At 36.4% G+C, this 24613-nt stretch overlaps 3 protein-coding genes across 9 annotated transcripts; 1 reads left to right on the top strand and 2 right to left on the bottom strand.

Annotated features, from left to right (window-relative positions):
• Positions 1-118: 118 nt before the first annotated feature.
• On the bottom strand, positions 119-3408 carry LOC140799353 (protein IQ-DOMAIN 3-like). Of its 3 annotated transcripts, none has more exons than XM_073153661.1 (6): positions 3097-3408; positions 2883-2996; positions 2427-2783; positions 1511-1732; positions 1244-1363; positions 119-1148 (listed from the first exon to the last, which is right to left on the bottom strand). In XM_073153661.1, exons 2-6 carry the CDS (start codon positions 2955-2957, stop codon positions 408-410), a joined length of 1515 nt encoding a protein of 504 aa, XP_073009762.1. In that variant the 5' UTR covers positions 2958-2996; positions 3097-3408; the 3' UTR covers positions 119-407. The 3 variants fall into 3 exon arrangements, with proteins under 3 accessions (XP_073009762.1, XP_073009760.1, XP_073009761.1); XM_073153659.1 differs by having other exon boundaries at positions 2883-3010; positions 3097-3407; XM_073153660.1 differs by having other exon boundaries at positions 2883-3005; positions 3097-3407.
• Positions 3409-6229: 2821 nt separating this feature from the next.
• Positions 6230-10383, bottom strand: LOC140798448 (interactor of constitutive active ROPs 3-like). Of its 5 annotated transcripts, none has more exons than XM_073152278.1 (4): positions 9943-10383; positions 9291-9347; positions 8303-8480; positions 6230-7854 (listed from the first exon to the last, which is right to left on the bottom strand). In XM_073152278.1, the coding sequence occupies exons 2-4, from the start codon at positions 9308-9310 to the stop codon at positions 6355-6357; spliced, it is 1698 nt and encodes a 565-aa protein (XP_073008379.1). In that variant the 5' UTR covers positions 9311-9347; positions 9943-10383; the 3' UTR covers positions 6230-6354. The 5 variants fall into 5 exon arrangements, with proteins under 5 accessions (XP_073008379.1, XP_073008381.1, XP_073008382.1 ...); XM_073152280.1 differs by having other exon boundaries at positions 9810-10059; XM_073152281.1 differs by lacking the exon at positions 9943-10383 and adding an exon at positions 9456-9628 and having other exon boundaries at positions 9291-9352.
• A 3697-nt stretch (positions 10384-14080) lies between these two features.
• On the top strand, positions 14081-24451 carry LOC140799198 (V-type proton ATPase subunit a1). Its single transcript, XM_073153379.1, has 18 exons — positions 14081-14345; positions 15516-15560; positions 16493-16615; positions 16720-16827; positions 17612-17722; positions 17797-17970; positions 18238-18375; positions 19359-19466; positions 19640-19747; positions 19880-20028; positions 20296-20449; positions 21389-21549; positions 21823-22029; positions 22110-22293; positions 22373-22456; positions 23279-23472; positions 23558-23617; positions 23824-24451. The coding sequence occupies exons 1-18, from the start codon at positions 14205-14207 to the stop codon at positions 24026-24028; spliced, it is 2454 nt and encodes an 817-aa protein (XP_073009480.1). The 5' UTR covers positions 14081-14204; the 3' UTR covers positions 24029-24451.
• The last annotated feature ends 162 nt before the right edge of the window (positions 24452-24613 follow it).

Below are 24613 nucleotides of genomic sequence, written 5' to 3'. Positions count from 1 at the left end.
AGACAGGACCAGAGTGGGCTATTCTCTTAGGTTTAGGTTATAATTTTCTTCGTTTTCCTTTCACAGTCAAGAATAAATAGGAATAAGAAGCCATAGGTGTTTAAGAGCATGCAAATACTTGGACAACCAATAATGCAGTATACACTTAAATCTCTTACATGCAACATCTAATGTCAAGAAGAGCAACCAACATCATCCTGTACAATAGAAAGCCAAGGCACTCTCACATTCTTTTTTAGTGGAATAACAGAAATCCTCTACAAAGATAGTTGTTAGAATGAAGAAAAAAAAAAGGCCCAGAAACAACCACAGCAAAACAAAATCCCTTCCAGTAAAAGCTCTCGCCAAGAAGAATGCACACTAAAAAACAGTGCAACAGTCAATAGTTCGTTCCGGGACTTCCAGCTCTATCCATCGATCGCAATTTGCTCTGATGGCATGGCAACATTCTTCATTGAAGCAACATCGATCTTTGGAGGACCAGAAAACCGTCTCACCCTTCCTGAAAACAGAACGCCAGGCTTATCAGCTATCGGAAAAGACAAACGCTTCTTTGCCGAGCTGATGGATCCCTTCTCAGGAGTTTCAGCCTTATCACTATATGCGCTACGATGAACTCGAGACCTTGCCCTGGCAGACTCAGTTGACTGCATGTAGCTGGGGATCGCCGGTACACTTGCTAGGCTGTCATCATCACGTATTGAAGAGCCTGCTACACTGTGCCTCCTGCACCTCTCAGACTGCATGCTTGCTATGCTCTTCAGATCATCCTCCTTGAGGGCAGAACCACCAAATCTTGGGCTTCCTAATTTGATCTTTCTTGTGAATGCCGGAGCCCTGGAAGGGGGAGTCGACGGTGACTGGCGGTTGGGTCCACGGCTTGACTTCTGTGCAGCAGGTGATGCCCGATCAGGAGTGGTCTCTCGAGAAGCGTATGTTTGTTTTGCCACCCCACTTGCTTTCTTCTCTTCCGTAGCAACAACGCGACTAGCGCTTTTTATAGAGGCATAGTCATTGGTTTCTTTATCTGTTGCAGTGCTCGTCTCCCATGGCCTTGCTGCCATCCAGCGCTCCAACCAGCTCCAACCCCACTGGCTAGTGCTGGGGTCTGTGATCGTCGGGTTCAGAGATCGGGAAGAGCTCCTCCACTGCTTCAAGGCAATTTCAAGGAATTATATCTTTGCTAGGGGTTGTAAATAGCAGTATCGAATTTAGAGACTAACTGGAGCCAAATGCTAGATACCTGATGAGAAAATGCGTATGCAAGTGCCCTTTCTCTTCTTATAGCAGCTTCTTGCCTGCTCAATAGAGTGACTTCAAGTTGTTCTTTGGACTGAAGACTATCATCCCAATCTTCACCCATCTGTTAAAAGCTTGAACAGGTAAATGAAAAGATCCACAAAATCTCGTAAACTGACAATTGCATACTATATATGTCAGATCAGAATGAAATAATCATTAATCTCATCAAAGTTCTAGCACAGATAATGAAATTATGTGAGGTATGTACATTAGATTTCTCTAGCTCCCTTTCACGTTTTAATTGCAGCTGCCTCTGAAGAGCCTTATTTTCCTCTGACATTCTTGTCCTCCTAGAACGTATCTGCAACTGAACTCTCGACAACATCTGCATATACCTCAAGGCATTTTCAGTTTGGTATCTGACTGAGTTTCCATCAACCAGTGACTTCAACCTGACAAGCCCCCTTAATGCTCGCAATGCTCTCCTTGCCTAATAACAGATGTTTGCAGAATCAAGTAAATTAGTTCAATAAAACAGCTTCAGGTAGCACCGATATTATGAAGCTCTGATAAAAGCAAGTTCAAGAGATAGTAGCCTTGTTAGGTGCGAACTCACAATCAGAGATGGGGCAGAAAACTACTTTGCTCTCCAGAAAATGAGGCTCCTGAATCATGCGAGCATGTATGTGCTTTTTAGTTGATCCTAAAGTGCAATTATTAAACTGTCCAATTCCATAACAAAAAACATCTACTTGACATAACTTTGAAGTAGTTTATCAATCGCCTTGAATTGTTTATAAGAAATTAAAAAATAAGTCTTCTTTTACTTTGAATGCCAACAGAATTACAAAATCATTTGAGAATGGTGAGTGCATGACAGATTCCATGATACGATCAGTGGTCTCAAACTAGTAAAATTGACTAATTGGAATACCGTTTAACTTTTCTGACCACCATACCATGATGATCTTCAATATGTTTTTTCTACCAGAAAAGCTGACTGTTTGCTTTGAATTCCTATGAAATTTATTAGAATCAATAAAATTGTAACCAAGAGATCATCTAGCTAATTATAACAGATAAATCAAAAGAGATACATGCCCTCAGATGCAAATATATGATAGAAACATTAAAAGAACCACATCTGATTTAAAAATCTCTGGACAAGGTTAAAAGTTTTATACCAGGTACCCTCGGAAAGCAGTCTGGATTTTGATTGCTGAAATCTCTTCCTTCGATCTACCAGGCATCCTAGTCGTGGCAGTAAGGCGAACAACCTCCGCAGCAGCTTGAGCAGCCACAGCAGCGGCCTCTGCCGCAACGGCGGAGGCCAGTGCCACAGAGTAAGCATGTTGGTTCTGTTCTCCATTCAAGTTCATCAACCTAAGCTCCCTAAACTCCTCAGGAGGAGGAGGAGGAGGAGGTGGCGGCGGCACTGCCGGTAATTGAGCAGCATCTATAACATTATTCTCCGCTGATCCAGACGGCCCAGGATCAGATTGCTCGGAAATCACAGTTTTCCCTTTTTTCTTGGACTTGCTCTTCAAATTATCCGAAGAAGAAAATGAATTTTTTTTATCAGTGCCTACTATGGTTAACATACTTTGGATAGCTAGAGAAGAAGAAAGCAGAGATGTTACCTTCGACCTCTTCTCCTCGGAATCAGGGCTAAAGACTTTCTTCACAGCATCAAACCACTTTCCTTTCCTCCCCATCTCCACCTTATTCTTCTTCTTCCAATCGTATCGCTATTTCTTCAGAACCTTAACTAAACCAACAATTAACAAAAAAATCCAACTTTTTCCTACGAAAAACGAAAACCAGAAACCCCTTTGAGACCCCAAAAGCTCTTACCTTGCAAAGGCGATGCCTTTCTTCGTTTCCCTCTAACCAACAGAAGTCAAAAAGAATCGCTTGCTTTCTCCTCCTCCGTCTAAAGCGACGGCGGAATATAGGAAAAAAGAAAAAGGAGAATAGGAAGGAGACGCGAGAAGGAATCAAAATACGACCAGATGCTCTGGTGCGCAGGAATTTCCCGCGGCCTCTCGCTCTCCATTGGAGAAAGGGGTGGAGCCACAATAGCATCCTCGCCCACAGAGACCTCTGCCTCTCCGTATCTCCATCTCCTCCACCTGGGGGACCCACCTTGGGAAGTAAGGTTACCAGAGGCGGGCCCACCGCCAAGAAGAAGAAGAAGAGGCGTCGGCCCGCTTCGCGTGACAACGGAGAGGAGACGTCGCTTTCCATTTTTATGACCCTCTCTCTCTCGTCTCTCCCTCTCTCTCTTCTAAACTATAATAACAGCCTGTGGATAAGATAACCGCCCATTTAATAGATAGGCCTATGAAAAGGCAAGCGTACGTTGATTCATGTGAGCAATGACGCTTCGGAGTTCTGATCCAGAGCGTGGAAAGCGGTAGCTAGACATTAACTCGTTAAGTTAGGCAGGGCAAGCACTATCTTTTCTTTCTGAGAAGTATTTTCCTTTTCTTTCTTTTTCTTACGTTACTTTCCGTATATCGGTGGGTTCGAACATACGACCACCTTATACATAAGAATACACCCAGCTATACTACAACAGCCTGGATTATAGCAATTCACTATATAATAGTCACATATCCTCAAATTTGGTATTTACTTATCCAACGTTTCTAACCGGATACTATAATATATATATATATATATATATACAATCAATAAGCTAGCGTATACCTTAATAACATAAAACAATCGCTTTTTCATTGGCCCGAGCATTCTGCTATGGTTTGGCTTTTTTTTCTCTCGCTAAGAGGGCTTTTCCCCGCCTCCGACATTTCTTCCTGCCACCTCCGGCAACTTGCCTCTTCTCTCCCCTCCACCTAGCCAAAATTTTCCTCTCCCCCTAGTGGGTTCTCTCCTCCCTCTCTCCTTCTTCCCTCTCTCTCTTCCTCCCTTGACTCTTTCCCCTTCCTCTTTACCCGTCCGTTTATTGCTACCCCTCATTCACGCTATCGTCGACCGTTGCCGTTGTCTGAGTCACCACGGTAGGAGCTGAAGATTGCAAATCTTGCTAGCCCCGCTCTTTACCCATTCGTTCCCTGCTATCTTTGTCGCTACTACTTGCCTTGGCCTCCGTCGCTATGCCTCGCCACATCTCGTCGCGCCCTCCATTGCCTCCTCTTGTCCCACCTCGGCCTCCATTGCTACGTTCGGACTCGCCTCACCTAACTTTCATCACCGTCAAAGCTAGCATCTGCCATATTATTTTATATTTTCAGTCATCTACATTTTCTTTTGAATTAAATATGTGTGGATGCAATGAGATGTAATAGGCATAAGATACTTTGCTCTTAGTTTTCTTGGATTCACAAGTCTTACCAAATGGGGTCTTCAAGTGTTTCGTTACATTCACCGAACTTTGTCATTGGCGTGCCTATATCCCGTCAAAGCTTGCTCCTTAGATGGGTGCTTAGCTTCTCAAGACTCATGTCGTTCTAACTATAATGTTGCTGGTTAGCCAAGCGAGAGATTTGCTATTAGAGTTTTTCTCTATCTCCTCTATTTTTGACTTTTTCCTATGCTTGAGTTCTCATTATGATATCTGCGTCAACTGTTGTTCAATTTGTACTACAGCCAAGTGTGGAGCTTAGTTCTAGGGCTCTTGTCATATTTTCTCGTATTATTCTTTGTATCAAGTTGTAATTAGTATATTAAAATAAATAATATGATCAGTCTATGAACTTTCTTTAAAAAATAATAATAGAAAACACTCTGATGGAACCAAATTGGTACATTCTACTTGAAAATAAAAATAATTATCTGTCCATAAACTTCCAATTGAATTAGATTTATTATCTTTTTCTTTTTTTATTTATGTATGCCTACTTTTTGGATATATTTTTTTTGCTTTTTGTTCCTGTTCAATTGAGAATTTGCTCCCTAAAGTCAGTCATGCCATCGTATTCTTTAGAACATGCGTGCGACTAAAAGCTCATTTTTGAAAAAAAAAAAAAATCTTTATACCATTGAAATCTTTTATGTATTGTATCATTTGTCGTTTGAGGATTGCTTAATAAAGAGCAAAATGCACCTTTTCTTATCTTCCCGTCGTGTTGTCGTCATTCTTAACTAGCATTGCCGTTCATTTATTCTTCAATATATGTTATCTTCGATATTAATATAGAGACAATCCTTTATATACTATAAGCATATGCACCCATAGATGTAGAAAAAAGTCAATGAAGGATAAATAACCTGAATAATAGTAGTTGATTAATTTTACATTTGGCTTGTGTTGATCGGTATAAGATCCAACGGTCCATAGTTTTGGGAGGTCAGCTTTAAAGGCATTTTTCTTTTTTCTTTTTCTAGAAACTAAACCTTTTGTTTTTCTATTGAAAGCCCATTGGAAAGTAATTGTACCCAAGGAAAGCCAGTTAATTGCAAAGCCTGGAGGCCCAAATGCTGCAAAAATCTGGCCCACAAGCTGAAATCTATAATCTAATTTTTAAGTTTATTTTAGACTCAGAATATCAAGTTATTCTTCTATTGGAAATGATAAATGATTTAATACTCATCTCTAATTTAACTCTCCTCTTTTAACAGCTAAAGATATAATATTATATAAAATTAATCGAAATTACCGGTTATTATGATTGGAAGTACCGATCGCCCTTTCACTTTTTAAGTGCAATTTAGTCTCTTAATTTATTTATTTTCATGATCTACTATTTTTAAGAAATATATAATGAAATCGTCCTTTTAAGTTTTGGGATTAAATTAACTGGTTAGACAAGTAATGTGTGTAAAATGATAATTTTATCTCTTGATATATCTAGGAGTAGAATCTCATTACAGTAATTTTCTGGTTTGTATCTGGGAAAAAATTGGTTCTTGCTTCTAGTTTGGTTGGATTTGTTTAGTTTGTTGTTTATAGCTCAGAAATAAAAAAATAAAAAAAAAAGATGTAGAGCATTAAGCTTTTAAGTTGATTTAATTTTCATTATTATAAGCCTAATGCACTTATCTCTGCATGAATTTAACAGAAAAATTAAACAGAACTGCTTACATAAAAGCCAATAGAAAGAAAAGATCATTCTCAGTAAATCAACAGAGCAACATGCTCATCAATGGTTATTTTTTCCACATTCCACTGATTCTCCTCAGCACATTGCTGTTCTTCTTGCTTAAAGATTCATCATCCAATTCATCAGGGAAGGGCAAGCTCATCAACTTCCCTAAGGAATCAGTCCTTTCCACCAGCCTCCCGTTACTGCCGACCGTAAGCATGGCCATTGCTGCATCGGCTGCCTTCCTCCACTGCTCAGCTTGGACTCTCAATCTCTTCAGTTCTCTTTCCATCTCTGTCTTCACTGCTTCTGCTGCCTCTAACTTCTCAGTTGCGGCGGTGGCTCTTTTGTTGCTCTCATTAGCCTCCGCAGTGGCAAGTTTGAGTCCCATCAATGCCTCCTTCTCTGCAGACCTTGCTACTTTTGCTTCTGCTATTGCGACTTCACAAGCTTTAACTTTCTCCATTTCCAAGTTTTCGATCTCAAGTTTAAGTCCAGCATTTTCATCTAAAATACTTTGCAGTGCCATCTCCTTATCCTTCAACTTGGACTCCATTTCGTTCATTTGCGCCTCCTCTGATATGCTTCGGAGTTCTGCATCCTTGTCGAATAAATTTGCCTTCAGCGTGATAACCTCTGATTTAAAACTTTCTAGTTCTGTTTTCAATTTTTCTTCTCTTAGAGTGCTGTCAGTCTTCATTTGGTCCATAACTTCGTAAGTGCGCTGGGTTTGCATTATGCTTACAATCTGTTCTTCTTGGTATTTGACTACTGCTTCTTCTAATGCTGACCTCAATTCTTCTAACTCCAGAGAACTGCAATAATCTTTTGGTGGATTATCCGAAGCAACTTGACAACGATCGGCAGACTGGTCTTTCTGCAAGTCTTTCACCATTTCTTCCAGCAAATGAACTCGAACTCTTGACTCCTCTAACTCTGAAACAACTAAGCTAAAAGAATCCATGAGTTTGGACCCATCAGTGAGGAGAGTATCTATGGTGGCCCTACTGATCTCAAGTTGTTGTTTGGCCTCATTGAACATTGCTTTTACCTCAGCTTCTGCCTTCTCACTATGATTGAGTCGTAATTTTAGATCCTCAATGGTTGATACAGCCTCCGTCATATCTTGCTTCAATTCCTCGAGCTCCAAATGTTCAGCTTCCGATTGCTTGGCTTGTGAAGCCTGTGATCTAACGGACATATCTAGCTGCAGCTTCAATCTATGTACCTCATTCATGGAAGAGGCTAGAGCAGCCGAGTCGACAGAGTGTTGTTTCTGCATTGCTTCAAGCTCAGACTCCCATGCACGATCCCTTTCCTGAGAAATTTTACGGAGCTCTAAGAGTCTAGCCTCTTCAACTGCAGAGAATTCCATAAGCTGACTTTCAGAGTCTTTGAGCTTTGCGGACATGATTAAGAGCTGCTTCCTTGCCTCTTCAGTTTCCTGCTTGGCTCGCTTCTTTGACAACTCTGATGAAATCATCTGATCCTTTGCCTTCTTCAAATCATCTTGGAGCTGTAAGAGCTGGTTTTCCAACTCAGTCACTTTGCTTGGGCGCTTCTTCTGGGATAGGAAGTCCAAATTAAATATTCAAGCTTGAGAACAAGTTCGAACTCCCAAAACATATATAAATAGGTAAAACAAATTGATAGAGAAGAACATGCTATAATATTTCTAAGCATAGTGCCTTATTCATAACTCAATCTTAGAGAATTTACAACCTTTTACTAGTTTTACAATAATAATCCAGCTGCTTTATAATAGAATAATAAATATCCGAACTGCTTTTAAGGACTTTTTTACTAACGGATATAGCAGAAATTGAAGCATGCTTCTGATCTACTTCATGCACTAGATATGAGTGGATGTTGCAGAATTTTCATATTTTATGGGTAGTTGATATTGTTTATCAAAGAATCCCTGACAGCAAGAAGAATGTAATGCAAATTCAGATCATAAAGCTTGAAGCTTCTCGTAGAAGTTGGACAAATTCAATGTAGATATTTAGTACCTCTCGCTCCGAACTTGCAGGTGACCGGCGCTCAATGACCTTGGTACTTCTGTGTTTAGGAGATTTTGTTGATGCTTTACAGGAAAGAGAATTAGACTCGGATTCAATCACATTGGATGGACCATTTGATCTAGGCACAACTGAAGATGTCCTTTGAGTAACTTCCACAGAACCACTCCTATGACAAAAGATGAGCAAAGGGTTAGTAACTAGTATAGATCATCCATGCAAAGTGCAAACTTCGTGAAGATGATTGCAGAAAATCTTTACTTATAAGGTCTATCCTCAGGGATATGTTAGAAGACCATTCAGAAAAAATGTAGTATGTATCACTTATGCTTTATAAAAGTACAGATCATGCAGAATCTAATTCCATGGACCATTAGAGAAACTTAACATAAACCAAAAAAGCTAAATGCATAATAGAAATTAAAGCCTTCTCTTACCATTGTTAACCATTTAGTAGTTGAAAGAAAAAAAACTGACAACATTCATGCATGGTAAAAGTGGAGAGCTTTCAAGGTGTTCAGCAAAAACAGAATTTAGCAACCACTCATTATTAACTGATGAATTGATACATTGTAATCAAGCAAATTATTGAAGAAACAAAGAAGAGAGTGCCATGGTAACAAGGGACACAAATTTCCAGCAAGCAGGCAAAAAGAAAGAACAAGAAAGGGATCAGACTGCAGACAAAGTCGATGGCTTTGTGCAGAAAATCTCACTCAGATGTTTATAAAATTGTTCGGCTTCCTCATTGGTGGGCCCTTCCCAAGATCAAGATCAAACAAACCAACGAAGCCCACAACCATTCACGATCACATGTTGAGGTTTTGGAAGAAGAGGAGAACATTGACAGCCATTTTTTCCCCACCAATTCCATGTAATTTAATAGGCCTCTCTCAGATTGCAACTGAACATAATGTACTACTACATAGTACATAGACTTGATACAGGAATTATTAGAATACTCGAGTAAAGATGGTACCTTGAATTGGGTTTCTGCATATTTAATTTTTATATATTCCTCCGGTCTCCAGCCAGCCTATCCTTCGGCAGAAGAGAACAAAAACAAGCAATTGGGTCAGCTCTATGATTGATGTATAGAGAGAGAGAGAGAAAGGAGGAGACAGAGTAGAGGAGGATGGGTTACTGTATCTTCACATGACCAAACTAATTAATTCGTGCGTCGTTTCCTCTCCTAGTCTCCTTCCAATAAATGGTAGTTTAAATTATAATAGCTTAAGAACTATCAAGGAGGAGAGAGAGAGAGAGAGAGAGAGAGAGAGAGACTAGAACGTGAAGAGAAATGGGCACCATTGTTATGCTACTACTCATGCCCTGGTCCCTTACAAGAAGCTAACAGAGCACTACAACCACCAAGCTTAGACCGGGAGAAATGTACTATGGAAGCAATCCACCCTCTTACTTCTCTTTTCCTCTACTCAAACACCATGGAACAAAAGTGGAGTAGATCTCTAGAGTACTTATTCTACTTTATACTAACCTTTTGGAATAGAGATTTCGACCAAAGCCTGCGAAAAAAGAAAGGATCTCTCTCTCTCTCTCTCTCTCTCTCTCTCTCTCTCTCCCCCTCTAAAACCTCTAGAAGTGGAACAAAGAGCTGAAGAGGGACTCACCTTCTCTAAACCTCTTCCTTTCGGGCTTTTGGGTCTTCTTTATTATTCTTCTCTCTTCATTGCTGAAGCAAATAAGAGAGAGAGAGAGAAAGCGAATACTTTTACTGGAACTTGGACAGTCATATCGTCAGTGAGTGCTCCGATATAAATGTAGTAGTGAGTGAGTAGCAAACAGAAACGGCAAGATGAACAAATTCCAGCAGACGCCAAGTTGGCCGAATCGTGACAAGCGCCATCTTGAAATATTGAACCATTCAGAATCTCTCAGAAAAGGGAAATGGAAACCAAGTACAGTAGTAATTTCTTTCTGAGGAATTTACACAAACACTGGACCTCTTCTTTTTTAAAAATTAAAAAGGAAATAGAAGGGCTCGTAAGACCCCCCACAAAAACCAGCTACTCATGGCGCTGGAAAAACAGACCAGATACATCTTGACCAACAATGTTAAGCAAATTATGAAGCTATAAAAAGAGAATAAGGATTTAGCATAGAAGGCTAATCAGCTTAGTTAGTCTCTCGGTAATATATTTTAGCATACTTTATTTATACCTAAAATCACTTTTCTTTTATGTGTTTTGAAAATTTTCAAACTAGTTCGTATACTTATGATTAAAGGAATACCGTTAATTTTTCAATTAAACTTATTTGAACAATACTAGAATAACCAAAATACAATACTAGAATAACCAAAATACTAGAATAACCAAACCCTATATAAGTTTTCAAGACAATACTACTAAATGATCAAATAATAATGATACTCATTTAAATTTGATAGAAAAATTAACGGTCTCATCTTAAACATAAATATAGGGATTAGTTTATAACTTTTTGAAGTACATATGTGTTTTATTTTTATTATCATTCAGAGACTCTCGTATAAATATTTGTTGCATTTTATTTTTAATGCCTTAAAATACTCCGTCATCAATTTCTTAAATAGGCAATTACTATATGGATATAAAAAAAACCTTAGCACTCTTGAGTGAGTTTGTTCAGGTTAAAAAGAAAATAGACAAGGGAATCAGATTTTTAAAGTAAAAAAACAAGGATATTTTAATTTTTAATTATTAAGAGTAACAAAATTCATATTTGATCATCTGATTTTAGGTGATTGATAATTTAGAGAATTTTTTTGGCACTAAAAGTAAAATATAAGAATTTAATGATAAATATAGTAGGGTGTCAAGGATAAGGTATTATCCTAAGATTAAATGGATTTTTGACTCTTAATCCTAAACTTTTTATGCAATTACTCATAGTGTGCGAGTACGAGATGTAGATAGACTATCAGTTAGTTATATGGACCGTGAGAAAGTAGCAAATTAGGATAATGAAAGCAACTTCCTACGGCCATCCAATCCATTCAACAACCCAAGGAGTTAGCAAAAAGGAGTATCACAAGAGTGGAGGGAAGAATCTAATAATTAATCATGTTTGGTGATAGATGGAGATTAAAATGGATTTGGGTTTCTCCTTCTTCAAGCAAACATTACGGTGTCTTTACGATTCATCATAATTAATGTGTATCCTCGAATTGATTAAGGATTTATAAGTAAGATATTATGAATTGATGGTCAGTAATGTAGCATAGTGGTTGTTGAATCTTAATAGTTTAATAGAGGTCATAGTTTTAATACTCTTATAATAGTTGAGGTTAATAGTCTGCTATGACTCATTTCTCGAGAAGATTGATGGATTTGTCTAATTTATATATTGAGGCCTTTTGTTTGGCTTATAATATATTCAAAAAAGATTAATTATATCTAAACTTTTTGAACTGTTGCCCATTTTCATATAAATAGTTTTTTTTAATTATATAAAATTTCTAAAATGCCTTATCGATTAGTTACCCGTTAATTATTATTTTTTAAATGACATGTGAGTGTCACACATAGCATTTTCAAGAGTTATTTTACACTTATTTTAGAGGATATAAAAAGAGGGAAGTTACGAGTAAATTAATTATTTTGCGTGTTTTTTTTAAATCGTCAAAGGAACAAGAGGCTTTCCATAGTTTAGAGTACCAAATTGTCAATGTGTATAAAAAAAAGATAATAGGGTGCTAAGAGTGTAATTAGATTTAAATTATTTGATACAGATAATTTTGAATCCAATCCGATTAAGATTCAAATTAGGAGTAAATATCGGACTTACTATATATATATATATATATATATATATATATATATATATGCAAGTCCATAGTAGTACTTGAATTATTATAATTTCTGTATAATATGAATAATCTTAAATTTCTCGAGAAATAACTTTCCTACTACTATGATATTTGATTAATATATTAAGTTTGTGCCTTTATTTGGTGAGATGATTAAAACGTTGTGTTTTAATTTTTAGTTATTAAATTATTATAATTGAGTGTCAAAAGCTTTGACATATTATTTTGGAATATGATTATTGGTTTTTTTTATTTCCATTAAATTTGAATTTGATTGGAGTTTGGTGTAATTCAATAATAAATAGATCGGATATGAATTACAATTACCTGTCCATTTAAAATATGATCTTGACTTCAAATTTAATAAATATAAGTGCGCAATATGTTCTATTTATATGCAGGGTTCCTAAAGTAATATATTTATCTTTTGAACAAATATATAATAACTCGTCTCCGGTTGCTCTTATAAATAGGGCAGCTAATGGAGTCCAGTCAAATTGGATGAAGATAATACAAATACAAACATGATCCATTAAATATGTTGGAATTTCTTAATAAAGTACGACTCATTTATTAAACAGGCTATTGAGTGACATAAGTTACTTAGATTATAAGCAACTCTTTTCGAATTGTAAACATGTTTTCTTTTTTAGATTATAAACAAATTTTTTTTTGGGTTATAAATAGTTCTTTCAAATTATAAATAAATTTGTCAGGTAATAAATAAATTATCATATCATAAGCGAGTTATTATATCATAAAATAGTTGGCGGATCAGGTCATAAACTAGTTAAGCAGATTGAGGTAATAAACGCGAACATGATCTGTTTAATAATAAGGTTAGACAGTGGACTCGATTATGAGCTGAATTTGATTAGATTATATTCAAACTCATTTAAAATCTGAGCTAATATATCAAGTTATCGAGCCGGGTGCTTACTTGCTTATTGGTAATTGGTAGTACTCATACAAGTGTACATTGTGGCTGATCGGATCTAATTTCATGCCTCATTTGACTTAGCCTTGTGTGTTGGTTTTATTGCAAGACTATTAAGCTGTCCCTAATTAAAGTTAAGCAAAATAGAAACTACTAAATGACAAAGCAAAAGCAAAGCAACTCACATACAATGTGCACTTGTGCCCCAATTATTTAAATTTTTTTATACCAAAGTGGGCCTTTCCATAAATTTATATATCAAAATAGCCCATCTCAAAGTTAACACTAAAAATAGTCAGTTTTGAAAATGTCAACTGCTATCTCAAATCCCAAATAAAAATACTAAAATTATCAAAGTTTTATTCTAAACGTAAAAGGCTGATGTTTACTCTTTACATAATAAATTTAGAAGATAGACTATTTGAGTATATAAATTTGTGAGGACTCCTAAAAAAACTCTAATTATTTATGCACCCTTATTTTTAATTTAAATGATGTATCCTTAGTTGGATCGCACATTCGCAGTTTCGCACTATGATTATTATAAGGTTTTATTTTTGCAAATAACCACCTAGATTTCCATCAAATTGCAAAATACTCTCTCTTCAAATTTATGATCAACTCCTTGTGCAATGAAGATATTTGTAAATAATCTCCTGATTAGCACATAGGAATACTCCTATATTTTTGATAGAAATACATGTATTGTTCTCCTCGAGGTTTTCCTAAGTTACAAAAAAAAACCTTCTGAAGGGTATTTTAACAAAAAAAATATAGATAATTCTGATTAAATTATTTATGAGGTGAAGTTTTGCTAATGCTCATAAAACGGGCAGTCCATTTACAAGGGAGAATGGTTTTCGCAATAAATCAGAAATATAGGTCGTTATTTGCAAAAGTACTTTTAATTTACCACACTCACTCCGGTCGGCGACTCAGCGCCTTCATCGGACTGTCCTTGTAATTTCGTACAAATCCGAGGGCTTCCTCAAATAAACACCCTTCCTCCCCTTCAGATGGGACCTTGGAATAGAGGACCCAGACCCAGACTACGCCTCTCGATTCCCATGGCAGTTGGCAATAGACGAACAAAACGAGAGCAGATCTGAAAACCTACCTCGAGATCTCTCCATTCCCTGGAGGAGATGAAGCTATTCGATCGATTCCCTCCGATGGATCACCTCCGGTCGGAGGAGATGGGCCTCGTGCAGCTCATCATCCCCGTCGAGTCCGCCCACCGGGCCATCACCTACCTCGGGGAGCTCGGTTTGCTCCAATTCAAAGACGTAAGGAGCCCTAACACCTAGATCCGTTATTTTTTCGCCTGGATTCGTGGTATTAGATTGCATGGTTCATATGCGGCTCGATTTTTCGGCTCTTGATCTGTAAATGTAGTCGGGTTGGTTGAGATGTTGCAGCATGGATCTAGTTTCTGGTTAGAAAATTTAGAGATAGTTTCTGCATTAGATTTCGATGGTGCTGAATTGTAGTCAAGAAATGAGCGGGAGCATCAATTTGTGTTTCATTTCAAGTGAGTAATTCGTTGATGACTCTTGTAGTCTTAGACGTTGGATATTTATGGAACGGATCATCAGGTAGAGTAAAGAGATAACATGTTGAGATGCTTTGGATTAGTCAACTGATTCAGCGATCACTTTAAATTATTCAGTGCATTAATTTTAGACAGAAGAATAGTTCATTTCAATGAAGTCTACATTATCTTTGATATGGATAATAGTTTGACTAATTACTTCTGTCGAGAAAACTGAAAGTAAAACTGAAAGTAAATTATTATAATGACAACTTTCTGTTCTCCTTTTGTGTTTGCTCCGATCTCTACAATATTCACAGCTTCATTATTAGGGCTACTGAAGGGTTATCTCTCTTGTTAGATTTAGGGTTGGATTTCAATATTTCATAAGTGATTTGACTAAAATGGTGTCATGATTGTAACTGTAATGATAGTTTCGGAATCACTTTTGAGGACATTACCTTGTAAAATCTGTCTTTCCAAACTTTTGGAAAGTGGGAAAAAAATTATAGTTTGTATGAAAAGCTATGCTTTTTTATCCTTTTTCGATTTGAAGTCATTTAATATGCTGAATGAGTGGATTATTGTAAAACACAGTTGCACAATGTAATATGGAGAAAGAGGAGGAAACAGAAGGCACTTCGAACATCTTGTGCCTATTTGTACTGATGCCATACTAATGGTATTGGCGTTGGTTTCTTGTGTCATTTTGTGCCTTGTTGGTGTTCACTTCTCATTTGTCTCGATATATCTGATGCCTGATGTGCTTTGTAACTTTTGGTTTCATTTGGTTTACAAAATGAACACATCTATGTTCCTGGACACTAATAAAGTATTAGATACCTTGAGCTTATGCAGATTCAGACAAAACTCTATTTATATAACTACGCATTAACAATCAACTTTTACTTTCCACTTTTGGCAGTTGAATGAAGATAAAAGTCCTTTCCAGCGAACATTTGTCAATCAGGTAAGCATCACTCACACTGCTTATTTCATCTGTTTTGTACAACTAATTTGGAGAATATACTTCAACTAAGGCAGTAATGGTTTATAGACATCCTAAATTATTTATTGTTAACTGAAATGAATCTGGTTTTTATAAAGAAAGTACAGTTACTGTTTAAAATATTCTGATTTTTGTTCAAGAAGTCAACAATGCTTCAATAATTTCTTAACATTCTGAAATGCTAATGTCTCATTATGAACTTGGTGGTGATTTATCCATCAACAGAAGACCTTCTTCACATGTTTTTTCTTCATCCAGTTTAAGCTAATTATGCATCACAAATCTTCATGTTATGGTAATGATCTGACTTTACACAAGTCTCTTCAGTGCAAACTAAATAAAACATTTAGCTGACCAATCTATTTCTCATCATTTGATAATTAAAGTTAAACCATTTCAATTACGTTTCCCCCTTCCTCGCTGCCTCTTATGGTCAGCTTACGTAAATATTCATTTGGACAAAGTATGATTCACTCTTTTCTTATCTTGATTGTATAGGCTATAGCTGCAACTTTACAACTTGGTCAAAGTTGAGATCCGATCCGAGCCATTAAATGGAAATCCCAAACTTAACCCATTAACCTGTTCCCTTGTTGCGTCATCTTTAGTATCAATCGAACCTGGCGGCAAGATTAACATTATGATCTCGCAGTTGATACTTCATAGTTTGGCTTATTCACTATTGTTTTAATCGGCCTCTTCCATTTCTTGTTAGTCTTGCATTCCACTATTCATGTTACTTCTATCTTTTATTTTCTTCATTTTCCATGTTATTTCTATATGGTATCTAAATGTTGTATACGTGCCTGTTCAAAATATGGATCATAGTATCATACTTATGACTAGAATTCTTGAATAATTATTTAACATAAATTTTGATGTTTCACTAATAGGTTAAGCGATGTGCTGAGATGTCACGCAAGCTAAGGTTTTTTAACGATCAGATTAGCAAGGCTGGCCTTATATCTTCTGCTCGTCCTGCTTTGCAACTAGATATTGATTTGGAGGAGCTAGAGGTAAATTAATCATCTTCTTTGAAATCTTACAATAAATGTTATCTTATCATTAGTTCATTACTGGTTTCGATGGGATATTAATATAGGTATCCTCTTTGTTTTAGGTACAATTGGGTGAACATGAGGCTGAGCTTCTCGAGATGAACACTAATAGTGAAAAACTGCAGCAGACATACAATGAGCTCCTTGAATATAAGCTGGTTTTGTCAAAGGTAATTTCTCATCTATATCAACTACTTGCTATCGGTTTCACAATTGTTGCTCATTTTTGTATGAATTAGCTGAAGTCATCAAAGAAGTCTTTTGCTACTGAGTTTGAAAAAGAACTTTTCGCCTTCTTTTCTTCCTCCTTCGAATCAGATGTGTAACACTTAGGAAATAATAACTCAAAAGTCGTAAAATGTAACAGATAGGAATTCCTACTTTTTTCCTCTTTTTTTCCTTTGGTTTTATTTGCATTTTGCATCTGTTATTTTGCTATGTTTTTCATACAGTTCTGATTTTATTTTTCTCTTTTCTTTACTTTAGTTGTACCTTTTGTGTTACTCAATTTTAGGCCTTCGCCTTCATCTTATCTTCTTCCTCCCTTGAATCAGACCGTTATTGAACTCTTAGGAACTTAACAGTCCTAAAAACTAATAAATGGGGAATCTCTACTTCTCATTTCCTCTTTTCCCCAAATTCTGTATTTTGTTCCTTTTTTTATGTTTGCTAGAGTGCAATCTTTTCTCATTTTTTGAATAATTTCTATGCCCTGGATCCTTGCTAATATGCATGGTGGTCAATGCTGTCTACCAGCTAATTTAGAAGGTGCTCCCATTATTCTATTCTGAGGGATTTTGTACTTTTCAAGTGTCCTTAATGAGAAGAAAGATGTCATTGTGAAATTATAATGTCATCTGATCTACCATTATTTGAAGCGTAAACAGTGGATAGGCATTCTGCTTCAGCTTATTGAAAACATGCCAAGTACCTTTCTCATATGATTAATTCCAGGCAGGCAGATTCCTTGCTTCGTCTCACAATCATGCAGTTCCAGCTGAAAGAGAATTAGATGAAAATGTATATACCAAAGAAGAGGACGAGAGTGTATCTTTACTTGAACAGGTTTCTTCCATTCTATTGTCAATTCCTTTAGTTCATATGATCTTCTTCTTTAACTAAAACATGGAAGTTTACAGGGAGTACAGTCTGAGACTCCAAGTAATGCTGGACTGAAATTCGTTAGTGGGATTATATGCAAATCCAAGGAATTAACATTTGAGAGGATGCTTTTCCGAGCTACAAGGGGTAATATGTTTTTCAATCAGGCACCTGCAGGGGAGCATGTCACGGATCCAGTATCTGGCGAACTGGTTAAGTCCTCATTTTCCTTATTACCTGGTCATGTTTTCATATGAATGGAAGGCAAATCAATTTGTTATGTTATTTTTTACCTCGTTGGCTTTATTTCTGCAATGACTGAATGCTTTTCTGCTATCATCCAACTCAGAAATCAGAATTATTTGACACATGCCACCAATTGCTTGATAGTTGATTTTATATCTGTATGGCTACATTCAAAACAAAATTTGGAATACACAAACATGCATGAACTCTAACTCTCTGTTTTGGCATAACAGGTAGAGAAAACTGTTTTTGTAGTTTTCTTTTCTGGGGAGCAGGCTAAAACTAAAATCCTAAAAATTTGTGACGCATTTGGCGCAAGTTGCTACCCTGTTCCTGAGGATAGTAATAAGCAGAGGCAAATAACTCGAGAGGTATTCTATTTTAACCAGTATACATCATTAAATATCTTTATGCACCTATCATGTATCATTATATTCAATAATACTTTTTTTTTTCTTTTTTGTTTGGAATTATTTTATTCTTGAATCATAACATTTGATTGACTTTATAAATCTTTCTGTAATGTTTATACTCATTTATTATAGTGTTAGATATAAAAGGCTTGGATGTCCCTAGAAAGCACTTTCAAGAAATACTAGATGTCCTATTTTTTCTTTTACTGAAGGTCAAGAGCTATTCCAAGCAATATGAAATTATCAAGTATATCTGGACTAAGATTTGTTCAATTACTATCGGTGAGATGTTGAATCTTGCATTATATCCTTCCTGCTCCTTTTCTTTTGTAGTCTGTATATTTGGCCTATCTTATCTATACGAGGGAATTGCATAAATAGGAAAGGGGACAACCGGACAAATAATGCTGTATGGATAGAGAAACATCTGGCTGATTATTGCATCTCTGGACCCCTTATCATATTACTATGCAATAAATCTAGTGAAAGCCGTATGTTGTTGCATTATTTGCTCTTGTTTTTTAATTTGATTTGCTTTCCATCTTTCTAGGTGTTTGAATCTGTTTTTCAAATGCATATATTCTTTACGTTGTACATGGTAGCAGAATATCTGCTTTCACCATTTTGTTTGGTTGTTTCTATTTCATCCTGGACAAAGAGATTCCTCTCGGTTAAGCAGTCTTAATCTGTCTGTGTTTATTTTTACTGATCAGAATGTCACTAAAGTTGCTTAATATAAGTGCTCTTAAGATGATCCCTGATTGATGATCAAGTTTTGGCTGCACAAATGAATGATCTACAAGCTCCCACCATTAATGGCATTTTGCTAAAGCACTTCTATCCAATGACTGCACATTCCAGTCTTTTGATTCTGTTCATATTTAATTTCTTGTATAGCGTTCCAGATTGATTCTAGATTACCTACTACGAATTTTATCCAGGTCTCATTACGTCTCTCTGATTTAGAAGTCACTCTGGATGCTGGAATCCGTCATAGAAATAAGGCTCTAGCTTCAATTGGCTCTCAACTACGGAGGTGGACCGTCATGGTAATTAGGAAGCTATCTTAACTTCTATTGCTGATTTTCTTTGTACTTCAGGTGGTCAGAGAGATCGAGCTTTTGTAAAATTGACAGGACAGCTTTGAGAGGTCTATGCCTTCTGTTTCCTATAGTATAGGCCTGTAGTTCTAACTTCTAACTTGTTCTATCTTCTTTTTCAGGTGAAAAAGGAGAAAGCTGTATATGATACATTGAACATGCTCAATTTTGATGTGACAAAAAAATGTCTTGTTGGAGAAGGATGGTGTCCTATATTTTCAAAGCCTCAGGTCTTGCTTTTTAATCCTTCACTATTTAGTGGCATCAGTTTACAAGATGAAACCTATTGGTACTGGTATTGGCTCTAATTCTTCCTACTAGCTTATAGATTAGTGACCTTTCCTATATGAATTATGTGACAGATCAAGGATGCCTTGCTGCGTGCAACACTTCACAGCAATTCACAAGTGGGAACAATATTTCATGAGATGCATGCTGTTGAATCACCACCTACATATTTCAGAAGTAATCGTTTTACAGTTGCTTTTCAGGAAATTGTTGATGCATATGGGTATGTCTCTGAAACTACAGAACTACATGATTTTTACTGAACTTCTTTTGCTCATATAAGTTTTCCATCTAACACTAGCAAGACAGTCATCAATAATTTTATATAAAAAACGTGAGTTATTTCTGGAAATATTACATTGAGACAATGGTTCTTGCTTAGATATTCTCTATCAAACATGTGAGTCCTTTTTTTTTAAATGACAATATACTTTTTCATCGCAGTCATACAATAGAATTTCCATTTAACTTGAACCCCACTGTGTTGCAGTGTCGCTAGATATCAAGAAGCCAATCCTGCTGTATACTCTGTTATTACATTTCCTTTTCTCTTTGCGGTGATGTTTGGAGATTGGGGCCATGGAATATGTTTGCTGTTGGGGTCTTTGGTTCTTATAATTCGTGAGAAGAAACTTGCATCTCAGGTAAATATATCTTATGTTCATTGCAAGAATGGGGGAAATTTTAAATTGTTCTGTTTCTATTAAGCTTGATTGCAAGTCATATTTACACCACTTAGATAGGTGTAAGTGATCTTAAATTTTCCCAAGATTTTCTTCAGATTCTGTAGTATTTCATATTGCTCTTGTGTGAATCTCAACATGACTTAAATCTTCTTAACTTATTCAGCTTGCTTTGTTCAAATTTTTTAGTCGAGTGAAAAAAGATGTAACTATTATAGTGAGAAAGAGTGAAGCTGCAATTTTCAATCTTAGAATGGGCATCTTAAACCAGTTTCATACAAACTATTTTATTTGGACTTTGGAGGAATAAGTCTAATCTTCCACAAGACTTTCTGTAACCAAAAGTATGATCTTAGACTCTTAGTACAGGAAAAACTGCATCATTCAAATGATTGAAGAGTCAAGTGGTTTTAATATCTCTATTTTAAACAAGTTTAGGAAGAAGAATGGATGTGTGATAGATGAAAGCGAGACGACATTCATCAAACGTCTGTATAAATTTCTGATAAGCATATTACAGAAGAGCTTGTTTTAGATCGAGGGAGAATAAAGCAATGCCAAGAAGAACTTGTTGAGGCTATCCTTTTCAGCGATCCATTTGACATTACCTAAGAGAGAACCCTTGAGAGTTTAGTCATAGCAATAAGAAGAGTTGAAGAAATCAAATTTGAGCAATCTCAGATTCCAGCACCATAAATTATGAATGCATGTCTAACAGTTTATAGTAGAATTAGTAGAATTCTGAATTTCTGATTATGCCTGTTCGTTTACCTGGAGACCTGTCTTCCTTTTAACTCTTAAATACTGTTTCAAGTAAGGCGATTTATTCAGTGTTCATTCTTTTATGGCGGTGATAGTATGCTATTCTGATCAACAAATGGTATATGAATCTTTCTCCAGAAACTTGGCAGCTTTATGGAGATGGCATTTGGAGGGCGCTATGTAATTCTTTTGATGGCATTATTTTCAATATATTGTGGTTTACTTTATAACGAGTTCTTCTCAGTTCCCTTTCACATCTTTGGTGATTCTGCATATAAATGTCGAGATACCACTTGTAGGTATGGAGCTTACCTTTTCATTTGAAGGGATACCTGATATCATCATTCCTTCTTATGAGTTACCTATTTCTTTTCTTCTTGTATGCCTTCTCTGTTTTTATATTTAATATATGGTCCAGCGCATAAGACTTTTGTTAGGCCAGCAATGAGTTGAAGTTATTTTTTCCCCTATTTATGTCTTTACCTTTTTTTACTAAATATATGCTAATTTTGCTCCTATCTGTTACTAAATTTCCTTACCTCAATATCTAATGATTAGTTGGTTTGCTTCAGTGATGCATATACTGTTGGTCTCATAAAATACCGTGATCCGTACCCCTTTGGTGTGGACCCCAAATGGCGTGGGAGTCGCTCTGAGCTACCCTTTTTGAATTCCTTAAAAATGAAGATGTCTATTCTATTGGGTATATCTCAGATGAACTTAGGGATCATGTTGAGTTACTTTGATGCAAAGTTTCATGGGAATTCCCTTGATATACGGTATGTGGTGCTGCTTACTTCTTTTCTCTTTGTGACGATTTATTAAGGAAAGAAGTATTATGTTCTGCATCTTTCTTCAGGTATCAGTTCATGCCCCAAATGATCTTTCTCAACAGTCTCTTTGGTTATCTTGCACTCCTCATTGTCATTAAGTGGTGCACAGGATCTCAAGCTGATCTGTATCATGTGATGATTTACATGTTCCTTGATCCTACAGCGGATCTGGGTGAAAATCAGCTGCTTTGGGGTCAGAAGGAATTGCAGGTCATATTCTGTTTTATATATGACATATTAATAAACATTTTCTGTTTTCTCCTATGAATGCTTGTTGGTTGTTCTGCAGATTCTTTTGTTGCTTCTTGCTGTTGTTGCAGTTCCCTGGATGCTCTTCCCAAAGCCTTTCATATTGAGAAAGCTTCACACAGAGGTAAACTATTAAATTCTTCTGAGATTATTTTGCTGAAAGAATATATATTATGTCTGGACAAACAGTTGGAGCCATGTGCCTGACTGCTAGAGCAAACCACCGAGTCAGTGAGCAACTGATCAGCGAAATGGCTGCTTAGTTCTCTTGCATGTTCAGTGCACATCTTACACTGGCATGTTTTCAAAATCCTCTTCTATAAGTGCTGCTGAAATCATGAGTTCTCTATCCCTTTTTCATTTTATAAGGTCAAGTGGCTGTCAGGCAAAGCCTTCAACTGATTAAAAGCTGGATCAAGTCCTCTTACGTATCGTTTTGCTGATAATCTTTCCTTTTGATTTTCATAAATAGAAAATCTTTTATAGCAAAATTTGTTGATCTAACCAGAGAATCTAGTTTAAACTTTATTTTAGCTATTCTGAGGTGAAAAGTTATTATTTTCCTCTTGTATACCTATAAATATGACTTTCCTGTGCTCAATTTTAGTTTGCTTTAGATTTGGACATTCGACCTGTAAGATTGCAACCTCACTAAGATGTTCTCTTGTATCCGTACTAGTTGCACTATTATGTCTTATGGTTAATTAAGATGTTCTCTTGAAATCCTGTTACTGTATTCATTTCACTGTTGAAATAGTTTATTCGGAGAATATTGTTCATTCCTATGTCTATGCTAGGCACCAATGTTTGATTGTGTGTTCTTGGAGAGAATCTGGCATATATTGTTGTGAGGATGAGAAAAGCTATCTTACACTGTAGGCATGATCAATAAGTATGCATTTTCTGGAGATATTCTTTCTTACCTTCTCTATTAACCTTTGTTTAGAGATTTCAAGGTCGTACCTATGGCTTCCTTGGGACATCTGAGATGGATCTTGATGTTGAACCTGATTCTGCTAGATTACACCATGATGATTTCAATTTTAGTGAGGTGTTTGTGCATCAAATGATTCATTCTATCGAGTTTGTACTTGGTGCAGTCTCAAATACTGCATCCTACCTTAGGCTTTGGGCTCTGAGGTAACACCTTTTGTGCTAGTAAGTGAAATTTCGTTTCATAATTGATACTTCTTCTATTGATCCCATGGTTCTTTGTTATTTTCAGTTTGGCACATTCGGAGTTGTCAACAGTTTTCTACGAGAAACTACTTCTCCTTGCTTGGGGGTGATATTTCTAACTTAATACCTTTTTATCTTGATATGTTGTTGCTCCTAGTGTCAAAATTCAGATCGCTTTGGTCATCCCAATTAGTCTCTCCCTTTTAAATTGTTAGATACATTTGGTGATCTAGCTTTTGAGATATTAGGATAATGAGCACTAGTGTCAATAACTTTTACCCTGCAACTTATACGTAAACATAATGTCAACAGGTATGACAACCTTATCATCAGGTTAACTGGGCTTGCAGTTTTTGCCTTTGCAACTGCCTTCATATTGCTCATGATGGAGACGTTAAGTGCCTTTCTCCATGCTTTGCGTCTTCATTGGGTTGAGTTTATGGGCAAGTTCTACCATGGAGATGGTTACAAGTTCAGACCTTTCTCATTTGCTTTATTAGCAGATGAAGATGATTGATCATTGGATTGCCCACAAGCTCTTGTTCCTTGCAATTCCGTGGTATAGAAAAGCGTAAACAAATAAGCAAGTGAAGATATGTATTTTTCAGATGGAAAGCTGTACGTTGGATGTTGGCACTTAGTGCAGCATCTGCACTCACTTTGACAATACTGGTTCCATAGTTGGCCAGTGCTTGTGAGGAGAAGCGAACAGAGGAAAGATTTTGTAAATTTGAAAGCCATATTAAAGATGAGGGTTTCCTAATACGGGTTAGAACACTGAGTGAGTTCGAGGGAAGCATAGCCTAACCGTCAACTGTAATAGAAATGTATATTCTCTTTGAGAGAACATTTTTTTTTTCCTTTAGCATTCATACTTCCAGATTCAACTTACTTCTCTTTTAACCGATTTTTAAAGGAAATGGTTTGTTTTATTGGTTCATTCCTGTATTCCGGCTGTGTATGGTGCAGAATATGACATTTTGTTATGACAATCCTAACATGATGCAATATCTATTAATTCTCAACAAGATTCTCCAATTTGATCATTTTGTGGGCACATAGAAAAGCAATTTATATGCAGATCTTGTATTTAGAAAGCAAC

This window comes from Typha latifolia, chromosome 12 (genome assembly GCF_019914945.1).
Source record: "Typha latifolia isolate L0001 chromosome 12, TyphaL0001v2, whole genome shotgun sequence".
Classification (NCBI taxonomy): domain Eukaryota; kingdom Viridiplantae; phylum Streptophyta; class Magnoliopsida; order Poales; family Typhaceae; genus Typha; species Typha latifolia.
The sequence above is the reverse complement of the archived record's forward strand: the minus strand, read 5'-3'. Positions and strand labels throughout refer to the sequence as shown.